Raw genomic sequence first — 21,620 nt, forward strand, 5'->3', positions numbered from 1 at the left:
ATTATCCTTAAGTGGTTAAGTAAATCCTGCCGGCCATGCCGCCCACTGCCACTAATAGTGTCCGCGTTTATTTACTCGCTTGATGAGTGAACCACAGACTAAGCCGAGGTTTTAATTACAACAGCACTGTGCGTTCCACAGATAAAACAATGTCGCCTCGTGATCCAGGTCAGCCCGCTGCTCTAATGTACTGCTCTACATTTTCCGCTCGGATAATAAATTAAAAACTTTGCTTTGTAAGTACCTACCCATGTAATTATCATCGAAGTTAATTTTCTGATACTTTTATCACAAAGGTGCCTTAACAAAACTTTAATCAAATTATCTAGAAGGAATCATCACTTACCGTTCTTAGGTCGTAAAATAAATTAACTGCAATCTCCAATCGACAGTCTGTGGTAGCAAATAAACGGGGTGGTTGTCTTAACTGAAATTGAATCAGACTATGATCGAGAATTCCGTTTATGAATAAACACAATTACTATACTAAGCTCTAGATTTAAGGCTTATAGTGCAAACTCGATCAATATCTAAGCCCAGAATTTGCAGCTAGACCCATGGCAGACTATTAACAATTTACCGCTAGCTGTATTGATGTACGAGTGATAAATGGAACGCAAGAATATAATTATACTGTCTTTATTATCCTAACCCATGTTGGCAATAAAAAGCTTCTAGAACGCAACGTGCAGCGAATTTTAATAAGTAGGTACTTAAATACAATTTTATGTTTTATAATTTGAAAACAACATCTAAATGCTCCTTAATTTTTAAGTTTTAACCTTTTGAACGCCAATGGCATGTATAGATGTCATGCGCAAGCGTGCCCTGTGCGCCACCGACATCTATAGATGCCAAGAAACAGATCACAGAGAAAAACAAAATAAACACATTAAATCATTACTTTCACGTGTTTTATTGATGTATCTTAAGAACTGAATACCCAGTTATTACATAATTGTACACAGTGAACAAAATTGCAATATAGTTATTCTAATATTTGATTGATAAAAACAACTTAAATATCGGCTAAAAAAGCATGTTCTCTCGCGCCAATGGCATGTATACATGCCTACTAGTGATGTAGTGTAATTCAAGTAATATTAAAACTTGAGCTAAATGACTCGCTTATTTTTTGTAATAACTATTAAAAAGTATATATATAACCTTAGTCTCTGAGAAAAAAGGTAAACTCGTGACGTCGTAAGCGCGTGCCGTGTTTTTAAATGCGGGGAAGTTGCAAAAAATATTTTATCTAGTACCTACATTTTAATTGCAAAAATGGCGAGTGAAGAGGTTTATAGTACAGAAGAACTATTGCGCATTCTAGATAATTATAAAATATTTTTGTAGGTTACTATCAACATCAGAAATTTTTGTTATTGATAATAATTATAGATAATATACAATTTAGTTTTAAATTTTACAATTCCAAGACTGTTAGTGAGCATAATGTTTTATAGGTACAATTGTTGATTTTTATATATTTTTAAGTTTCACGTAACCTTTTTCAATTACAAGGCTGTTAATGAGCATAATAAATAAATACGATTGTTGATTTTTTATATTTTTAAGTTTCATGTGACATTTTACAAATACAAGGCAACTATTTTAAGAATATGAAAGTGTATAAATAATATCACTAAAATCTACAGATTTTTTATATACCTATATAGATATTATAGATACCTATTTAGCAGTTTTCAAATTTGATTACCTAATACATAAATGAACTCGATAAGTTACATTATTCAGCTAACTACATCCCTAATCATAAACGAGAGATTAAAAAAAAATGGATAGTTGCCCGCGCCATTGGCATGTATACATGCCAATGGCGCGTAACTGATAGATAATAGTGCTGTAACTTGCTGCAATTTTATATGTATTTTTGTGTCTCAAAAGGTTGATATTTCATTGATAGTTGCTATTAATGTGGTCTTAAGTTTATTACAGTGGGAGATTAGGTTAAATAAATATTCTTTTTATGTTATAAGCAGTTTATTCAAAAAAAAATTCAGACGAAAATTATTACTCACTTTGGTTTATCGATAACATTTTGGAATCCCTAATATTTTCAAGGTTATTTCGTTGAATTTGTGTCTCGGCGTGGAGGGCACGGCGAAGCGTTTATGCTCTGGCGGTCAAAAGGTTAATAAGTTCAGCTGCAGGGACAATGTATCCTAAAATAAAATGTCTACAAAGAATAAAACGATGTTATTTTCATAACGAACTTTCGCTTTAAACTTTAAATCTTGTTTGATGAAACAAGTTGCATCATGTTATTTTAATATTTTATGAAAACTCGGCATTGTTAAATTAAGTATTAAATTATATCTCAAGCCCGCTGTAGCAGAAAATTCAATTCGTAAATAATGAATTCTCAGAAAGTGGTATTTAAAGAAACTAAAGATGTTTACAGAGCTGTTTTACAGAAACTCAATAAATACTCGGGACGCATAAAGGCGGATTTACAAAGAAACCAGGCGTCCAATAAGAGTTGGGGTAAAATAATGGCTTATTCAAATTTAACTGTGGAAAAACCGCAGTTTGGAAAACGATCTCGGCGGGCAAACACCTGCTCACTGAACCTTTTTAACTTTACTTTCTGAATAAATACTTTAGGCAAAAGGTACGTACTAATCTTCTTAATATAAGTAAAATATCTAGTAATGCATGCTGATACTTTTACACCGATGAATTAAATAATGGTTTCGTAACAAAAGTAATATTTTGCAAGTCGTTTTGCACATACATAGTTAAACCAATTATATCAAGTCATTTACACGCAGTTGAAACCAAGCGCGAACATTTTACCAATTACCAAAATTAAAAACATAAAGATACGTTCGTAGCTGGGATCCAATTTTAACCGACAAATATGTATCTATATTGGTCGTAATAAAGTAACATATGGGAATAAAAAGGCCGGATTGAGCCGGGACTTGGGATGGAGCCGTGGCGTGGCTGTGTAGGCACATCCTAGCAAATTACACTGATACGCCGTGAAAAGAATTTTAATGACATTCGGTACCAAGGGCTTTATGCCTGAGGTGACTTTGATACAACGGGGCAACCTTGGAGTCACACACATATTCCACACGTGTTCGTCAAGAAAGTGCCTGTGAGTCCGTAATGCAATAAGAGTAGCTACGGCACGTCACTCTGACAGGCTTTTCGATACGATATTGGATGGTAAGAGGATTGGAAGTTTCCCAATGTGCGTACATAACATAGTACATTATGAAGTTGTTCTTAAGTCAGAATAGATCCTCAGAACAATTCACGCAGCAATTATCTAAACTCATACGCTTAATTGGATTGATGTTGATCATTGACTCGAACATTATTGGATAATAGCAAAACGCTGAGGGCTTAAATTAATTTTAAACCCCTATGTCTGATGATGAAACGTAAGATGTTGATTTTCAGGAGAAACGTAATTAGGCAGCTAGTTTTCTACATTTCAAAACCCGTAAGCCCGGATATCAGTTCAGGACATTTGAAGCTTTTAAATTTTTGACTAATAACTAAAGCAATACATACTAAATTAGGATTAAAGTATAAACTAACTCTTGGGAACTGTGCCTTCAGTACCGGTACCCCGACGACGCATGGTCTAACTCATTAGTGAAGTCAGCATAATATTGCTATCAAACCGATGAAAAATGACGAATCATACTTATTTACTTTGATCAATGGTTATAACAACAAAGCCGGAGTTTTTCATCAGTCTTGTTAGTTCTATAGCCTTTTCAATCATGGCGATAATAGTCTTTTCGATTTCAGATTTCTTTTAATACAAAACCTAAAGGACATCTTTGAAATTCGTACCGATTACGTTCACACAAATTACTATCTGAATTCGAATAACGGCGAATCAATGAAAAATGTAGTCGATTATTCATTTTTTCGATAAATAAGATCAAATTCACGGGTAACGATGAAATTAACAATAAATTACGCGCTGCTAATGCTTTATGTCATTAGGGAGCAATTAATCAAAAAAGTAGAAATGAATGCGCCAAAAAATTACGACATTCGGTCGGCAATAGCTGTCGTTATTAATATAAAGACGTATAGGTACATGGTGTAAATATTTTTTCTTTTATTTAGGTATGTTTTGTTTGCAATTCACTATTTGTAAGTGTGCTCGAAAGTTATCACTTTTCTATAATTAGATACAATTTTACCTGTATTAACTTTTTGCAATGTCAAGCCGTTTATGCGGTGCGTAATGTGCAGAGGTGCACATTACGGCACATAATGCCGCTAAACAATGTAAACCCACTTTTCACCATTTACAGCATGTAATAGGCTGTATTTACATTAGACATAAGTGTGGGAGAGCCATGCTTCAGCACGAATGGGCCGGCTTGGCCGGAGTGATACCACGGCCTCACCGAAAACCGACGTGTTTCGTTGTGTGAGTGAGGTTACCGGAGGCCCAATTCCCCCTTCCCAATCTTCTCAATCTCCGATTCCCCAACAACCCTTAAATTCCTAACCCCCAAAAGGCCGGCAACCCACTTGTAACGCCTCTGGTGTTTCAAGTGTCCATGAACGGCGGCGATTGCTTGCCATCAGGTGATACGTCTGTACGTCTCACCTATACGTCTGCTCGTTTACTTACTCTACCTGCGTGTTCCGTAAAAAAACACAAAAATTATACTTTAGGTAAGTTGTATTTTAATACCTATGACATACCTACATCATTTATAGACACATATTTTTAATTTTACTAGTACAACACTTACTATGAAGTGTATCTAAACTTACTAGTTAATAAGAAAAAAATTTATTGACAAAAACATTACATTTTTCTTAAAAAAAAAAAACATAAAAGAGTTACAAGTGCAGGTTAAAAGAGTTATATTACATAATGTGTTATATTTGTATGACATTCAAAGGTCAAAAAGTTGAACAACAAAAAACAATACAATACTATTGTGTTAAAACAATTGATAATTAACTTTTATATGGCTTGATTTCTTCTTCACATCTTTCATAGAATTATGTACTGTATTGTAAGAGACTGAAAGACCTTTTCGGCATAATAAGTTCTTCATCCTTTAAGGATATGGAGAGAATTTGTTTTCATACAGTAGGTAAATAACATCTTGTAAATTTTAGTAAACAAATTTCTACTAGTTGAGTGTTGACTAAAGTTGAGTGTTTTTTTTATATATTTTAGGACATCCCTGTCTATCAAAGTATGTGAATAATATATCCAATTAATACAGTGAAACTTGACTAAGCAGGACCTTGGTGAGAAACCTCTACAACTTCAACTCATACTCAACTCTTTATCTGGGATTCATTCTTTTGATTTATACGATTAAGACAACAAGCAAATTTTAAATGCATAAACCTCAGTAACTGAGATAACATTGTTTTGTTTGCTGACTTACTTAATCTTATGCATTTATAATGTGCACATAACACATTGTTTTATTTAAGAATCGTACCTCTTTATCTGACTTTAAACTGTATTCTCACCTCTGTTAATGTAAATAAGATAAATATTTATTTCTACCTGGTTATCTGAGATACTGGGTTAATGGAATACCGCTATAAGTGATACCAATTTGCAAGGTTTCAGTGTATTATAAATGTAAAAGTTCATAATAATTGTTTGTGTACTCCGTCACACAAAAACTGCTGAAGGGATAGGGATGAAATTTTGACAGTAGGTCAGGGTCTAGTTTGGAATGGTCTGGAATAACACATAAGCTAGCAATAAATAACACAAAGGCTTTATTTAATTTTTACAATATTTTGAATAAAAATTATTATTCTAAAGACAAAATAAAGAACTTGGGGAATTAAAAGAATGTAATATGATTCACTATACTTGCAGGATAATGTATGGCATTGTTTTTTTAAACAAAAAATTAACAAGGAATGTGTTAAAAACATGTTCTATGTGTTGATAAGCATTAATTAATGATATAGGTACCTAAGTATTTCATTTTATAAAATGTATTAAATTAATTATTTTTACTTTATCAACAAAATATATCGAATATAACATTCTGTTCGCTTTATTTTATGAAGCATATATTATGTACTTATTGGTCTCCAGTATAATGGACTTGTTGGATCTTCATTAAATAATATTATTCTTGCAAAATTTGGACACAATTCTTCAACATTAAATTCCTGCATAATAGGTGTTATTAATCTGTATTATTTGCATTAAAAAAAATAATGAGTTACTAATAAATCTTAGCGTAAAAACTAGAGAAACTGCATAATTTATGCGCGTATTATAAAGCATATTGTTTTGTATTTTTTATTCAAATTACGTGGGTAATTGTCGAAACTACTACATAGCAAAAAAATATACGGCAATGTACAGCGAAACATATAACCAGGTTAAACGCAACGTAATAGGAATTTCTCCATTCTTATTAGAATATTTTCATGACCAAGTAAGTTAATGTTGCGTAGGTATATTAAGCCTTTTAGAAAGTTGTCCCCTTAGGCAATAACAATAAATGGATCGTAGTATTTTCATGAAATAATAACGTAGATTATACATAAAACTAATGAATTATTACCGAATCATGACCGAATTAACCAATACAACATAAGTTTTCTAATATCGATCGGCTTTCGGTGTCAGTCTCCGATAGAAATAAGCACCAACTTACCTAACGATGTGTCGCCACACCGCACTCAGTACTATTTTGCTGTAAAATAGTCCTCGAATTCAATCAAATGTTCCACTTAAAAACAAAATCACAATGCACAATGTATATTTGCCGATTTTATTTTGTTTTTATCAAAAGCAAATCACAGAAACTAGTTGCGAAAACGAAAAAATTATAAGATGGCGCCACAATGCAAATATTCTTTTGACATTACTATGTAGTGTTGCCATTATAAAATAATCATTGTTGGTGCTGGTAGTTTTTGAATTACGTCCTTTTTGAATCCGACGTCTCGTTTACTTAAATCAAAACGTATTAAAATAAAAATGTTTTTGTTTATGAAATATGTTTATTATGTAATTACTACACTTCTTTGGCTTCCCAAATTTTTAAAAGGTAAATTACAATTTTGTATACGTTTATCAAAAATAGTAGCATTTAAACATGTTTATATATCTAAGTAGTTCATAATCTAAACAGCAGAAAGATGGCTATCCTGCGCTTAGTAAAAAATATTACAGGAACTTATACCATAAGTCTTTTCCACAATTTCAATTGAGCAAAATGCATTTTAACATAATTTACCAAATCATATTTCATCACATAACAATCTTATAAAAATTAATGTATATTAGCGGAGCATCAAAAAACTGTATATGTATTCATATCAAGAAGCAGGTCATATTTACAGATTATAATAAGTGGTGCTCTTAAAGGCCTTTTTTTTTTTTTTTTGAGGGGGAAAATCATCCAATGACTTCTCCCGCCTTGGGTGAGGCGGGAGGGAGTGTCAGACTCTTACTGACTAAAAACCACCCCGTTCCTTCTCCTGCTTTGAGCCGGAGCCCCGGTAACCTTTTACGTTGTCCGCAGCTCCGGATCAGGCATCAGCCCTACTGGGCCCCATCTGTGGTGGTCTGGCTCTTTGAGGCGCGCGCGGAACGCGACGCGCCGTACGCACGGGTCTGGTTCTGGTCGGGCGGCGAGCTACCCTTGCTCGCCGTCCGCAGACCCGCACTTACGGTGGCCGGAGATCGTCACGCGATCCCCGACGCCCGGAGTGTCTTCTGCGGCGGCTGGGGCGTGAGGAGGATCGTTCCCTCACGCGCTCCGCCTCCTCCTTAGCTAGCATGACTGCTTCGCAGAAGGAGGAGACGGCGTCCCATTCCCTCTCGCTCCGCATCATGGCCTGAACCAAAGCCGGACGCGAGAGGTCACCGTCGCCGATCACATCCCTAAGGACACGGCGGTGCTCAGCCCATGCAGGGCACACCGCTACTGTATGCTCCACCGTGTCCTCCGGGTGATCCACGCAATGCCGACACCCGGGCGTTTCCTCCCGCCGAATCCGAAACAGGAACCTACCGAAACTTCCGTGTCCGGTAAGCACCTGCGTCAGGCGGTAGGTGAGGACGCCGTGACGCCTCTCTAGCCACTCCTCAAAGAGGGGACTTACCGCTGCTATAACAGCGAGCCCAGCCCTCGGTTGCGATAGTCGTTGCTTCCATTCCGCCATGAGATCGCGCCGGAGCTCATCCCGCCACGCCCTAATCTGGCGCGGCAGTGGACTTTCGCCCCGGCGATGCGCCTCCGCACGTAAGCTATATACGTGCGCGAGCACTTTCGCCTCCAGATCCCACGGCGGTGATCCCGCAAGGAGGTTAGCCGCCTCCCCGGAGATCGTGCGGTATCCACGGATCATCCGAATGGCCATGACCCTCTGGGATGAAACCAGCGCACGAGCTGGTCGTCGCCGTAGATTTGGCGCCCACACCGGGGCCCCATAGAGGGCCATGGACCGCACAATCCCCGCGTACAACCTCCGGCAGGAGGCGTTTGGTCCCCCAAGGTTGGGTAGGAGCCGCTTTAGGGCAGCCCCCGTCCGTTCCAACTTGGGAGCCAAACGTCGGAAATGTTCCTCGAATTTCCACCGACTGTCGAGGACGAGTCCCAGGTACTTCATCGTCACCTCGACGCCGATGGAAACCCCTCCTGCCATGATCTGGAACCCACCCGGAGGTGGCGCATTCCCGCGGCCATAGAAGCACATGGCCTCGGACTTATGAAGCGCCACCTCGAGTCCCAGCTGCCGGATCCTTTCAACGACTATCGCAACCGCTCTCATCATCAGGTCGGCCGCCGCCTGGTGCGACCTCCCGTGTGCTAGTACCAGCGTATCGTCAGCGTAGCAAACCACGCTGACGCCGCTCGGGAGGTCGGTGCGCAGCACCCAGTCGTAGCCTATGTTCCACAGGAGCGGTCCCAGGACCGATCCCTGTGGAACACCGCGCGACATCTCTCGCCGGTTCCACTCACCTCGGTGACCGGGGTAGATGACGGATCTGTCCGTCAGATAAGCCTCGACTATACGACGGAGATAGGTAGGCACCCGATGATATCGTAGTGCCTCCAGAATGCAGCTCCAGGGCAGAGAGTTAAAGGCGTTGGCGATGTCCAAAGACACCGCCACAACGACTCTACCCCTGGACACTGCAGACCCCGTCGTAAGGTCCCTCACGCGCATGATGGCGTCCACCGTGGAGCGCCCTCTGCGGAAGCCGAACTGGCCGTCCGCGAGGTCCGGCCCTGTTCCCGTCAGGTGCGCGACGAGGCGGTTTGAAATTATTCTTTCAAATAGTTTTCCCACCTCGTCGAGTAGCACGATGGGCCGGTACGCGGACGGAGAGTCCGCAGGGCGCCCTGGCTTCTTCACGAGGACCAGTTTACCCGCCTTCCATGATAGCGGGAACTGGCCCCTCTCCAAACATGCGCTGAAAAGACCAATTAGTCGAGGCCTGAGAGTCTCCGAAGCCAGGACCCACGCCTTGCCAGGCAATCCGTCGGGTCCCGGGGCGGTGTTCTTGGCGCCCATCCGGCGCACCGCCACTCTCAGCTCTGCCTCGGTCACTTCTGGTGCTGTGTCGTCGTCGTCGTCGCTGTGGCCCGCATCGGGCACCGCAGGGGGCGGAGTCATGCACGGAGGGATGTAGCCCCTCTGTGATTGGGGGAACAAGGTGGTGACCACCTCCTCTACAACCTCTGGCCGGAGACTCTGTGTCAGCGGGGGAGCCTGTGTGCGGAGCTTGTCACGCACCATTAGGTAGGGGCGTCCCCACGGGTCTCTGTCCAGAGTCTCCAGCATCTCCTGGCGGGCCTGGTTTTTGGCCCGCCGGATTTCCGTTTTTAGGGCGACTTTCGCCGCCTTGTACCCCTCATATAACTCCGCCTCTCTAGCTTCCGCGTCTGGAGGACGGATACGAAGCCTGCGGTGCCTTGTGTACTGGCGTCGCGCAGCAACGCACGCACTGCGCAGAACAGCCAGCTCTTGCGACCACCAGTACATCTGGCGCTTCCGCTGTCCTGGACGGACCCGGGGCATCGCCACGTCACAAATCCTGTACATGGCGTCCTGGAGCCACCGTGCCTCCTCGTTAATGTCGGCAGGCCTGTCCGGTGGTATCACCCAGGCCTGCACGATGGCGGCTTCCAGGAATAGCTCCCGGTCCAATTGCCTCAGCGCCCAACGCGGGCCACATGGGGCCTGTCTTACTGGTGGGTCCGCGGATTCGGCGGAGACATCAAACCGGATGTACCGGTGATCGGAATATGTCTCCACTTCCTCCATGACACACCAGTCGACTACACGCGGTGACAGAGCGGGGCTGGCGAACGAGATGTCCACCACCGATTCACCCTGCATCCGCACACACGTGGGGACAGAACCCCGGTTCAGGACGACTAGGCCCGTTTCCAGAGCCCAGTCTTCCACCATCCTACCCCGCGTGTCAGTGATCCGGGAACCCCAAGCCAGATTCTTGGCATTGAAGTCCCCGAGGACAAGCACGGGGAGGGAACGGAACCCGACGACGACGTCAACCAACTCCCTCAGGGAGTTGTGGAACTCGGCGAGAGTTCGGTTCGGAGAGAAATACACGCCCACCACAGCGATCTCTCCGAACCGTGCTGCGACACAACCCCGGCCTCTTTGAGCACCCTCAAGAGTCGGGGTACCGGCGGCGGCCGACGAGATGATGGTCACCGAGCCATCCAAGTCCGCCACCCAATGATCCCTGGGCGGGACGAAATAGGGCTCGGAGACCACGGCGATATTAATCGACCACTGCGCCATGCTCTGGAGTAGTAGGTCCTGAGCGGCAGCGCAGTGGTTGATGTTCGCCTGGAGGAGGCGTAATGAAGTCACTATTGACAATCCATCACGACCTCCGCTCTTAAAGGCCTGCACTAGGAATCTAAAATCGTCGTATCTACTACCTAGTCTACCAGAAATGTTATTTATAAACTGAACAAATGCATCATGAAATATAATCAAAAAATATAACAAATAAATACGATTTTTTGTGCTCTACTATCCTTATTCTAAAACATAATACAATCAATGCATTATCATTGATTATGACGTAAGTATAATAAAAAGATAAAATAAGTTACGAAATTCGTCATGCAAAGTCCACTCCAGTATCGAGTAGATCCCTGATAAGCACTGTTGCCTTTCGTGGCAATATCCGCAAAAGGTGACCGAGGTATAAAAGATGATTTGGCACTGACGCTTCAAAGTAGTTCCGACGCACACTGTCGAGAATTGACGTTGCTGCCTTGTTTGGAGTTATTGTTCCAAAATAACTTGGTATTCTGTAACAAAAATTAATCATGTATGATTGCTCGTATCACATCGTAGGGGATTTATAACGTTCTATTGTTGTTTTATGAAATAATTGACATTTCAACAAAAGTAATATCAATATACCTAATGTAAACCAAATATACCATCTGTGAGAGAATAATAAAATTATACATTTTATTTGGCATTTTTAATTTATACCAAGTAATGTAGATTTTTGAATATACATACCTTAGCCTTATATCAGCACTTTCGTCACTGACAATAAATGGATAAATATGTGTAAGTGTCACATGTACTCCATCTATTTTGTTTACTCTTAGGTCTTCTGTAAGAGATTCTGCAAGTCCTTGAACTGCAAACTGGGCAACACTCAGTGGCATCTGATCTTTGATGTAACTTAGTCCAGCTACAGATGTTAGAGCAACAATATGCCCATGATTCTTAGCTTTCATATCAGGCAAGAAATGATCAATGAGCTGAAATAAAATAATTAAAATAAAGGTGTTGTTTCAAACATAAGTCTCTTACTGGTTTTACTTGTACAACAATCGTCCAAAAATACATTCACATCACTTATCATTACAGAAACTAGTTTTATGTTGATGATTATTATTATGTATCATTCAATAATTTAGCATAAGATGTAAAAGTCCTTTGTAACCTATTTTCAAATATAAACAATAAGTATATTCAATTTCATATCTAAAGTTCCTTACCCAAAAATATGAAGTGAGTGTCAAATCTAGTGTCTCATGGATATCCTGTGGTGGCTGAGTCATCAAAGACCTTGGACTTGGTATCCCACAACAATAGAACAACATACTGACAAACCCTAGATCCTTCTTCAGCTGAGTGGCTAAAGTGTGGACATTTTGTCTCTTGGTGATATCACATTTGTAGCTGATGGCAGTACCACCTTTCTTTTTTATATGTTCTACGGTGGCCTCATTGGAAGAAATGTTTTTGTCTACACACACAACTATTGCTCCCAAACTAGCAAGTTGTATGGACAGTTCGCGGCCTACCCCTCGTCCAGCACCAATAACCTGGAAAACATTAATACGAATTTTAATAAACTCATAGAAATTAATAAATTATTGTTATAAACTCTAATTACATTACCGTGAAATTATGATTAAAATACAGTATAATTTACGATAATGCATAATCCACATAATAACACTATAAATAATATGCAAACGAAAGTGATAAAAGTTATCTTTAAGGTCAAATTATTTTAAAGATTTAGCTTTAAAGGATTATGATAAAGAAATTCACTTACCAAGGCAGTTTCTAACCGGACCGATTTTAATGGTGGTGGTCTAAATAGTTCGTAAACAGCTTGTAAAACTGCACAGATTGCGTTCAGCAATACCCATCCAATATCCACCATTAAAATGCACAGTGAATATAGCCTTAACAGCATTTTGATTGGAAAAAATATGTTCAAAAATATTCCCAATATATTACTGAACACTGTTGGGTCCTGTAATGTCAATATAGTTGATTAAACAAAATGGTTAAATGTAGGGACTATCAGTATGTGTGAAGATAAGTTTTAAATAAACACTCAATTAATTTGATAACTTGTAGGTAGATGTTTTTCAATGAAAAATGTTTATCTCAATGCCGGTAACTTACAATACATTTATAAACTACCTCCCTTATTCTAAATATTATTCCAAAATATCCAGACCTACCTTTTTATTAGAATAATTATTCAAGGAATTCATCGCAGAAACAAATTATAACCAATTATTTTTTACGATGACAGAATCACAGATCACACATCCAGTGTGTTTGATAATATGAACATACAACTATACTAAATTACAAAAAAATATGATAATGACCGGTAGCAGATAAAAATTATGAAATTTATTGAGATAACAATAATGTAACCAAAAATATTTGTTTACAGCACAAGTTGATTGTCAAGTTGATAGGTACTTTGACAGTAGCTTTGATAATAGAAAGTTATATCCATACTTACATTAGTTAAAGAAACATAAGCTAACAAATAATTTCAAATTGTTTTAGTAATAGTCATTCAATCTAATTTTAAAATTATTTTTACTACCTACACGTATTGAATGTTTCTTGTTTCTAAAAATCTTTAAGTGACCTTTCGTCGTTGTGGTATTTTTGGTAGAAATTTAGAAATACGTATGACCACACTTTGTTCGTTCAGAAATAGAAAATCTAAAGATCAAATAGGTATTAAAATGATGAATTACATAAATTGGTTCTAAAAATATTACATTAGAATTGGAGTGATATTTTTTACTTCATGCTAACAAAAGATTTGAGCAACATCAAGACAAAATTATTCGATTATTTCGTCGCACGCCTTCTTAAATAAATAATGGACGTTGAAATAAATGTCAAACTGACAGCAATTGTCGAAAACAGTAAAAATAAAATTTTGACATGTCAACAATAAACTACGTTTTATAGATTATTTTAACGTATTTTCACTTATTTTCTTAATAAAAAATTATATTACCGTAGAAAAAACAAATTTACACAGACATTGTTCGTAACTATTTCGCCTATAAAGTAATAAAATGGCATTTGTTTACCCAGGAGACCCCGAGCTTGAATCGAAATCTAAAAAAGGTATGTAACTCCAGTTACCAGTTTTCTACAACAAACAACCTCATTATAGACGCCAATATTAACTTCCATTTATATATTTTACACATTTAATGTATCTGTTTGCATTTAAAGTATTGTTTTGTTTTTAAACTCTTCAGCTGCTGAACGAATATCGGAGAATATGCACATAGTAGCGAACGAGCCTTCACTGGCTCTGTATAGATTACAAGAGCATGTGAGGAAAGCCTTGCCTCCGATGGTGGAACGAAGAGTGGAGGTGACAAAGCTGCAGCATGAGTTGCAGGGCAGGTGCTATGATGTGGAGTATGCTTTGAGGTAATTATGTTAAAACCAAAGTGTTTTATAATTTTAATATGTTAAATCATGTTCTGGTGTCATGGGTGTCCATGGGCAGTGTTGATTGCTTACCATCAGGTGATCCGTCTGCTTGTTTGACTTTGTATTCCATAAAAAAGAGATTTATCAGTTTTGGTGCCTTCTGGCTAAAAGAGGGTAAATGAAATCACTAATTTTTCTGCATCAAGGCTGTGTATGTGTGTGTGCCAAAAAAATATGCTTACCCTCTTATGGCCTCTTTTGGTAAGGTACCGGTCTCATTATGGTGTAGTATCAGTAGTTTTAGCTACATTGAAATTAATTGAATATATTATTAAGTTATGTTTAGATCTGATGACTGTGTCTGTCAAATAATTATTATGTCTTAAATATCCTTGCATCAACCATCATTTCCTTCTTTCATTCTAATTTATTAATTTTACAATTCCAGCGCAGTAAAATCAATGGATGGCGCAGCAACAAGTTTCAAGAACATACAAGAGATGTTGAAGCAATCAATATTTTTAAAACAACAATTAAAATATGAGGAAGCTAGGAGAAATAAAAAAGACTCTAATTCTGTTTATAAACGTCTCTCTGCTCATATCGTACTTGACCTACCAGATTTGTCCGAGTTCTCTATGGTTCGGGAAACGACAAATAGGATTGAGAATATGATGGCTCAGGCTAGGGGCTCCTCTGCTGAGCTGCATAGGTCACACACCACTTTGCACTGAACAAAGTACTTTTTATTTGCTGAATTATTGATCTCGACACTGGTTTTGCCTTGCCAGACCTATGTGCTTATCTGCTTACTTAGTTATTCTAATTAACAAAAAACTCACAATCTCATTGTTGTAGGGTAATACAGTACTCCTTAGTATGAGTTTGCTTTACATTGAATGAAAATGAAACGAGAGTGCGTCTGGCACTCTGATTGGTTGGTTTATTCATAAATGATAAATGATAAATGATATTTATTTTGCAAATAGGTTATAAAATAACACTTTTACACGTCAATCTCTTAAATAACTAGATGAGGCCAGCATTTCCTATCCACTTTCACACACATTCAAGCCGGCCAATCAATCGTATTGATTACTTAAAATGTAAAGCAACTAAGGGTACAGGCTGTCTATCGTAATTGCTGTCATTTAAGACATTATTTCATAACACATCCAAACGCGACAAAATATTTTTAAATATTAGCTTCTTTGCTTGCAACATGTTCTGTTGAAGCACTTTTAGATTGTGCGAAGTTTAGATGTTTTAGAAAGCACTTAGGTACACATAGCTAGAATAAAAAGGCACATTATTTATTAACTTATTAACGAAAAGAAGTATTAAAGAACAGTATTTCTAATTGAAAGTCATGTAAAGTTCCTGATACTGAAATTTTTCATTTGATTAATTATTTTAATGGATGGTAATACTGTAACTGTAAATTTTACCCATAGTAGGTTTTAGGCTCTATAAAAGGGTAGTCATTAGAATCTGAAGGCTTAGTACGAGTAACGAGAGCGCGTTCGGCGCTGATTGGCCGGCTCGAATGAACCAACCAATCAAAGCACTGAACGCATTCTCGTGTAACGTAAAACAAACTCGTACTAAGCCCTATTTTCTATGTTGTTAGTAATTTTTTCTGATAGTTTGGTTGCTATATTTGGGATTCATACAATATAGGCTAAGGTTATGCTAGTATTATGTAGGTTTTAGTATAATAACTATGGCTATTAATGCTAATCATTTTAGAAGCCTTTACCTGACAGATTTCGAAGGCGCTCGACTAATTTCGAGCAATGAAAGGCTCATAATCATGAGAAGCGTGCACGACAACTTGGCTAAGTGTAGCTTAAAGCTAGTCGAATACTTTGAATTGTCAAACTGTGTTTATAAACCACAGGATGCTAGTCTATTTTATAGGAGTGGACGTTTTTCTTCAGGAGATTCTAAGTATTATAAACCCACTAACAATAATTTGTCTCGAGTGCATAATACTAACAATTTTTCAAGTGTTAATATTGGGTTTGTGTTGTTAACATGCTTGCTTACATTTTACATAATGTGTGGGGCTATGGACTAACATGTACCTATATCGTACCTTTAGCGGTGTTTGTCAGGATGGCGGGTGTACCAAATTTTTTGAATATCATTGTACTGATTAGTGATACTATTCACAGATGTTCAAGAGAGGTACGTAAAGGTACCAAAAAAACTAATAAATTTAGGCAAATCTGGAAAATACACCCGCCATCCTGAGCAAACTTGTACTAAGAGTAACGGTAAAACGGGGTGAATAGAAACAAGAATGGGGTGAATAGATGTTAGAGCATTTTCCCAACATTTATTCGCTCCTCTTCTGTATCTATTCACCCCTCTTCTGTGTCTATTCATCCAGTTTTACGGTACAGAACTTTTGTCAAAAATGTAATGTCATTGCTTGGTGTCAATGTACCTATGCTAACATTGTAAATATTAAACTTCTCAGTATTATTTTGTTACTAACTCTTATAATATAAAGTTTTAATACTAACCACTGCAAAAATACGCTTGTTTTTGTTGCATGCTACTTACCACCTAGCTTAGGTAGAAATTAGGTAGGTAAGGATCAAATTGAGCAAGTGATAATTGTAGTCTTGAACCAAGTACAAAGAGGAGATGCCATAATATGACTGTGCACTGTGACATAAAAATCGGCCCTGCCCTGCTGGCACATTATAATGTGGACAACTGGCAAAGTTTTTGTGGTATGGGACCGCCAGATGAAATGTAGAGAAGGATGGTAGACGGGTTTGTAACGTCCCGTCCTCCCAATAAAGTGTCACGCATTATGATAAAGGTAAATCTAGTTATGCATGTCTTTGTATTTGCTTCATGGGTACGGTAGTACCTACATTTATCCTTTTGAATCAATACCAATATCCTCGTACTATGTAAAAGGTTTCCCATGACCTTGTTCAGTTTGATCCTTACTACAGGAAAACCTTGGCACATCAGATAAATGTAGGCACTACTGCGAACATTGTAGTTGCTACTTTTAACCGACACCTACGCATAACGAAAAGCCAGAAGAATCACAGATCATTTTAAGATTTGCTAGTTTCTTGTCAAAAAGTGTTGATCATTATTCATCAGAGCCTTTCCTGCCCCTTGAAACTGCAGACAACAGGACTTTCCTCGGCTAAATTAATTTACCTGTGAGACCAGTAGGTAGACTTAAATATTAACGTGGACAGAATAAAGTGCACTGCATCAAAATAAAGGTACAACTATCATGAGTAACATTTTATTCGAGTATACCACTTCTCAACAACGCAATTAAACTTTCTTATAAGTAATTTAATTACTTAAATCAAACTTAAACAAATACAGTCTCTTCTTAAACAAACAACAAAAATAAATGAAAAAAAAAAACAATACCTTGTTTAGGTAGGTACCTACGTAGGTATCACCGATACCAATAAAAATATGTTAACCAGAATTAAGGACTTTACGTAGGTACCATAAAACTATTTTTAAAAAAGAAAAACCTTCAAAATTTTAAGTGCGATTCTTAAGTCGGGTTATGTACCTGAACCTCTTAAATCTGAAAAATACTATGCTGAAAACAGCATCAAAATCGGTTCAGTCAAACGCGAGATAATCTCGCACAAACACACATACATACAGGTCAAACTAAAAACCTCTTTTTTTTGAAGTCGGTTAATAAAATAGAAGTCTTATCTATGAAACATTACAGACCAAGGAAGCTCTGTCAACTTCGTAATATCATACTTTTGTTCAAATGGAACCAATTTATCCAACGCCTTCTGTTTAGGCACGATCTGTGGTTTGATAGACATTACTTTTTTAATCCACTTCCAGGAACAAAGTCCTTTGGCCCTATAGTTACCGGCGCTCTGGTTAATTATAGTGTTATAAATATAATCTATAGGGATTACAGTTATAATATAAGAATACACTTCTCGGTTTTCGGCTTTCAAAGCCTCCATTTTTTCAAATATTCCCGCCCAAGTCAAGTCCGAGTCGAGTACTTGGATGTTTACAAGGACCTGCGAGTTAAACACTGATTTTAGGAATGATTTGAGATTATAAAGGCTAACCTGCTAGTAATAAAATCTAAAATGTGGCAGAGGGTATATTATAAAACCTACTCATTTCACTGAAATAAGAGTCTCAGCTAAAGAGCTCAATGATTAAAGCAAACTGTAAAAAAGGCTATAGGGGTTAACTATATTGAGAGCAGATAATCCAACAGAAAGATCTCCACAGTAGTCTCTCTCTGACACTGCACTCCACAGCAGTAGTTTAAATTCCTCATTTTGTATGGAATAGGTGACAAGCTCTGTAAAAGTTTTACAGAAACCAGGTATCATGACACTCTAGCTGGATTCTATTAAAGAAGATCATTAAAGAAGCTGGATTCTATTCACCTCAGTTGTATCATTGAGGAGAAAATTCCTGAAGTATTTTGCGAACATAACGGTGACGTCGACCTCGTCCTTGAGATGCACAACGACGGTGTATCCCTTCTCACTGTACCGCTCTACCATGTTGTCAACAGAATCCACGTCAAAAATGTGACCGTCCAGCAAGATGGCCAGCTTGTTAGTCACTGGCATGTGGCTCTCGATGCTGAGATTAAAGAATAATTAAAATGGCAAGAAGAACTCACAAACTTCCTTTTTTGCTAACTTTCATAAATAGTCCAGTCATTTGGTAGATAAAAAGGGGTTACCTGGAAAGTTTTCCGGGAGTTTTGAAAATTCAAAAATTCACACACACACATTGTTGTACACGTAATGGTGCAGATGAATAATACTTTGCGGCGCTCGTACGCCAAAAACTATTGATTGTATGAAAAAGTTATCAATACATAAATTGCAGGAAATTTTTTCTAGTTTAATTTTGTAGATAAATATTTTTTCGTAAAATGCGTCGGAACGGAGATATTAATAAAAAACCGTTTACAAACAATGTGTGTTGTACAAACAGGGAAGTTTCGGTAGGTTCCTTTTGTTTCTGATGTTATATGTGTTATGTTATATGTTCCACCGTGTCCTCCGGGCGGTCTCCGCAGTGATGACACCCGGGCGTTTCCTCCCGCCCAATCAAAAACAGGATCCTACCGAAACTCCTGTGTCCGGTAAGCACCTGCGTCAAGCGGTAGGTGAGGACGCCATGGCGCCTCACTAGCCACTCCTCAAACAGGGGACTTACCTCTGCAATGACAGCGAGCCCAGCCCTCGGGTGCGACAGTCGTTGCTGCACAACACACATTGTTTGTACACGTGGTGGTGCAGATGAATAATACTTTGCGGCGCTCGTACGCCAAAAACTATTGATTTTATGAAGAAGTTATCAATACATAAATTGTAGGAATTTTTTTCTAGTTTAATTTTGTAAATTAATTTTTTTTCTTAAAATGCGTCGGAACGGAGATATTAATAAAACACCGTTTTTAGGCGCCATTTTTTCAATATGGCGGCGCGAGCGGCGGTTGTACGAGGTGGCAAAGTTGAAATTCGAAAAGAGCATACCCAAATCTATAAATTAACCAATTTTCAAAACTCCCGGAAAACTTTCCAGGTAAAACTACCAAATGACTGGACTAAAACGTTTGTTCGGTACTTTATCACGTCAAAACGGCTGAGGGTAAGGGGATGATGGTCCTACTATTGCTAGCCACGGCCCCGAAAATCTGTCAGGACTTCCGCGGTTCCATATCGGGCATTAGCCTGGCGGTGGCTCTTTGAGGCACGTGCAAGGCAAGTGCTGTACGTTCGAGTCTGCTACTGGTCGTGCGGCAAGCTACCCTCGCTCTCCGCCCGTTCCCGTGTTAGATTATGGCATGGAATACTTCTTATTCCACTGGAACGCGGGCAAAGCCGCTGGCAGAAGCTAGTCCCTTACATATGGTAAGAATAAAAAATAGTCAGAATAATTTACTTCTGCACTAATTACCTGCTAGAACTAATGAAGATAGCATGCCCCCTCTTTCTAAGCGCGTTGAGAATAGAGTACATGGACCGTCTCACAGACTGCTCCTGGTAAGCAGTGCACTCGTCCAGCACGATAATAGGGGGCGCTCCAATCACAGCCGCAGCAAAGTGCAGGCGAGTGAGGTCGTTCGCGTGAATGTCTTCAACATACTGTTTTGAAAGATCTTGTAATTCTGAATTCAATAGGAGCTACAGTTAGATAATTGGATTATAAAATAAATATAGAGGGGGTCATTATCGCTACGCCTTTGCTTTGGCGTTTCAGAAAAGCGTTACCGGGTATATGTTTTTCGAAAATTTCTCAGTAGAAGCACGGAATCTGAAATTGTGCCCAGATTACATGGAAATAGGCACACCCCTATTACATGGAACTTAAAACACAAATGGTGAAAAGTGGGTGTACATTGTATAGTGGGTGCACCTCTGCCTACCCCTCCGAGAATAAAAGGCGTGACGTTGTGTGTGCTACATGTAATAATATACAATTTGAATTACCGAGAGCCACAATATAGTTATTAACCTCTTCTTTTAAGTACTTGCGAGGCACTCCCCGCAGCGTAGCAATGAGTTCCAGGGCGGATCTGGCAACCATCCACGAAGGTAGCAGGTTGCGTTCGCAGCTGATGGATACTTGCTGACTATACTGTATGGTAACACAGTTTGTCATCAAATTGGATTCTATAGCAGTTCAACCCTGATGCAGTTGGTCTTCAATATTAATTTTGCCAAAAGTTGGATCCTAGGCTCAATTTTTTTTCAATGTAAACGTAAACGAGCAGTCTTTTCACCTAATGGTAAGCAATAGCCGCCGCCCATAGACGCCAGAAACACTAGAGGCGTTACAAGTGCGTTGCCGGCCATTTGAGGGTTACGAATTTAAGGATTGTTGAGATTAGGAAGATTGAGGAGGTGGTAATTGGGCCTCCGTTAACCTTATTCACACAACGCAAGCGTTGTTTCACGTCAGTTTTCTTTGAAGCCGTGTTACACTCCAGTCGAGTCGGCCCATTCGTGCCGAAACATGGCTCTCCCAATTAATAGCTATCTAGCAAAGTCTTACTTACGTTATGAGGTTCCGTTCTCAATTTATGTTTTGACATTGCCCACACGTTGCCTACATCTGGCGTCTTATAGCCCGCCAGTATCTCACCCAGCGCGGTACGTCCCTGTTGCTTGAGTCCAGACAACGCCAGCGCTTCTCCTCTCCCAATCCCGAGGTATACGTTGTGGACTGCGTAGAAATTGCCAATTCTCTTTGCCACATTTGATGCCAACACATAGTCTCCGAAAGTGTCCACCTTCTCGTCTAAAATGTTTTATTTATTATTTTAGAGAGGGGGATATAGTATTGCCAATTTGCCATTATGCTTGATTACAACAGAAGTG

At 39.1% G+C, this 21,620-nt stretch overlaps 4 protein-coding genes across 14 annotated transcripts in view; 1 reads left to right on the plus strand and 3 right to left on the minus strand.

Annotated features, from left to right (window-relative positions):
* Positions 1-7,371, minus strand: part of LOC118269460 (protein lin-10) — a 162,820-nt gene extending 155,449 nt beyond the window's left edge. For all 10 annotated transcript variants that reach the window (XM_050698526.1, XM_050698534.1, XM_050698533.1 and 7 more), the window contains exon 1: positions 6,657-7,371. The gene's annotated coding sequence lies outside the window, so the exon portion shown is untranslated. The remainder of the gene's footprint in view (positions 1-6,656) is intronic.
* Positions 7,372-10,899: 3,528 nt separating this feature from the next.
* On the minus strand, positions 10,900-13,429 carry LOC118277894 (epidermal retinol dehydrogenase 2). Of its 2 annotated transcripts, none has more exons than XM_035596912.2 (5): positions 13,292-13,429; positions 12,581-12,784; positions 12,015-12,344; positions 11,527-11,774; positions 10,900-11,306 (listed from the first exon to the last, which is right to left on the minus strand). In XM_035596912.2, the coding sequence occupies exons 2-5, from the start codon at positions 12,722-12,724 to the stop codon at positions 11,114-11,116; spliced, it is 915 nt and encodes a 304-aa protein (XP_035452805.2). In that variant the 5' UTR covers positions 12,725-12,784; positions 13,292-13,429; the 3' UTR covers positions 10,900-11,113. The 2 variants fall into 2 exon arrangements, with proteins under 2 accessions (XP_035452805.2, XP_035452795.2); XM_035596902.2 differs by lacking the exon at positions 13,292-13,429 and adding an exon at positions 12,999-13,225.
* Positions 13,430-13,705: 276 nt separating this feature from the next.
* On the plus strand, positions 13,706-15,154 carry LOC118274149 (BLOC-1-related complex subunit 8 homolog). Its single transcript, XM_035591552.2, has 3 exons — positions 13,706-13,917; positions 14,055-14,232; positions 14,684-15,154. Exons 1-3 carry the CDS (start codon positions 13,866-13,868, stop codon positions 14,967-14,969), a joined length of 516 nt encoding a protein of 171 aa, XP_035447445.1. The 5' UTR covers positions 13,706-13,865; the 3' UTR covers positions 14,970-15,154.
* Positions 15,155-17,504: 2,350 nt separating this feature from the next.
* The window catches only part of LOC118275806 (cholesterol transporter ABCA5-like), a 29,214-nt gene continuing 25,098 nt past the window's right edge, over positions 17,505-21,620 (minus strand). Inside the window, exons 28-32 of the mRNA XM_050698554.1 lie at positions 21,299-21,540; positions 20,730-20,877; positions 20,197-20,407; positions 18,666-18,867; positions 17,505-18,284 (exon numbers count right to left, since the gene is read on the minus strand). Coding sequence (XP_050554511.1) covers positions 17,952-18,284; positions 18,666-18,867; positions 20,197-20,407; positions 20,730-20,877; positions 21,299-21,540 — 1,136 coding nt within the window. The 3' untranslated portion in view covers positions 17,505-17,951. The remainder of the gene's footprint in view (positions 18,285-18,665; positions 18,868-20,196; positions 20,408-20,729; positions 20,878-21,298; positions 21,541-21,620) is intronic.

Source organism: Spodoptera frugiperda, chromosome 15 (assembly GCF_023101765.2).
Source record: "Spodoptera frugiperda isolate SF20-4 chromosome 15, AGI-APGP_CSIRO_Sfru_2.0, whole genome shotgun sequence".
Classification (NCBI taxonomy): domain Eukaryota; kingdom Metazoa; phylum Arthropoda; class Insecta; order Lepidoptera; family Noctuidae; genus Spodoptera; species Spodoptera frugiperda.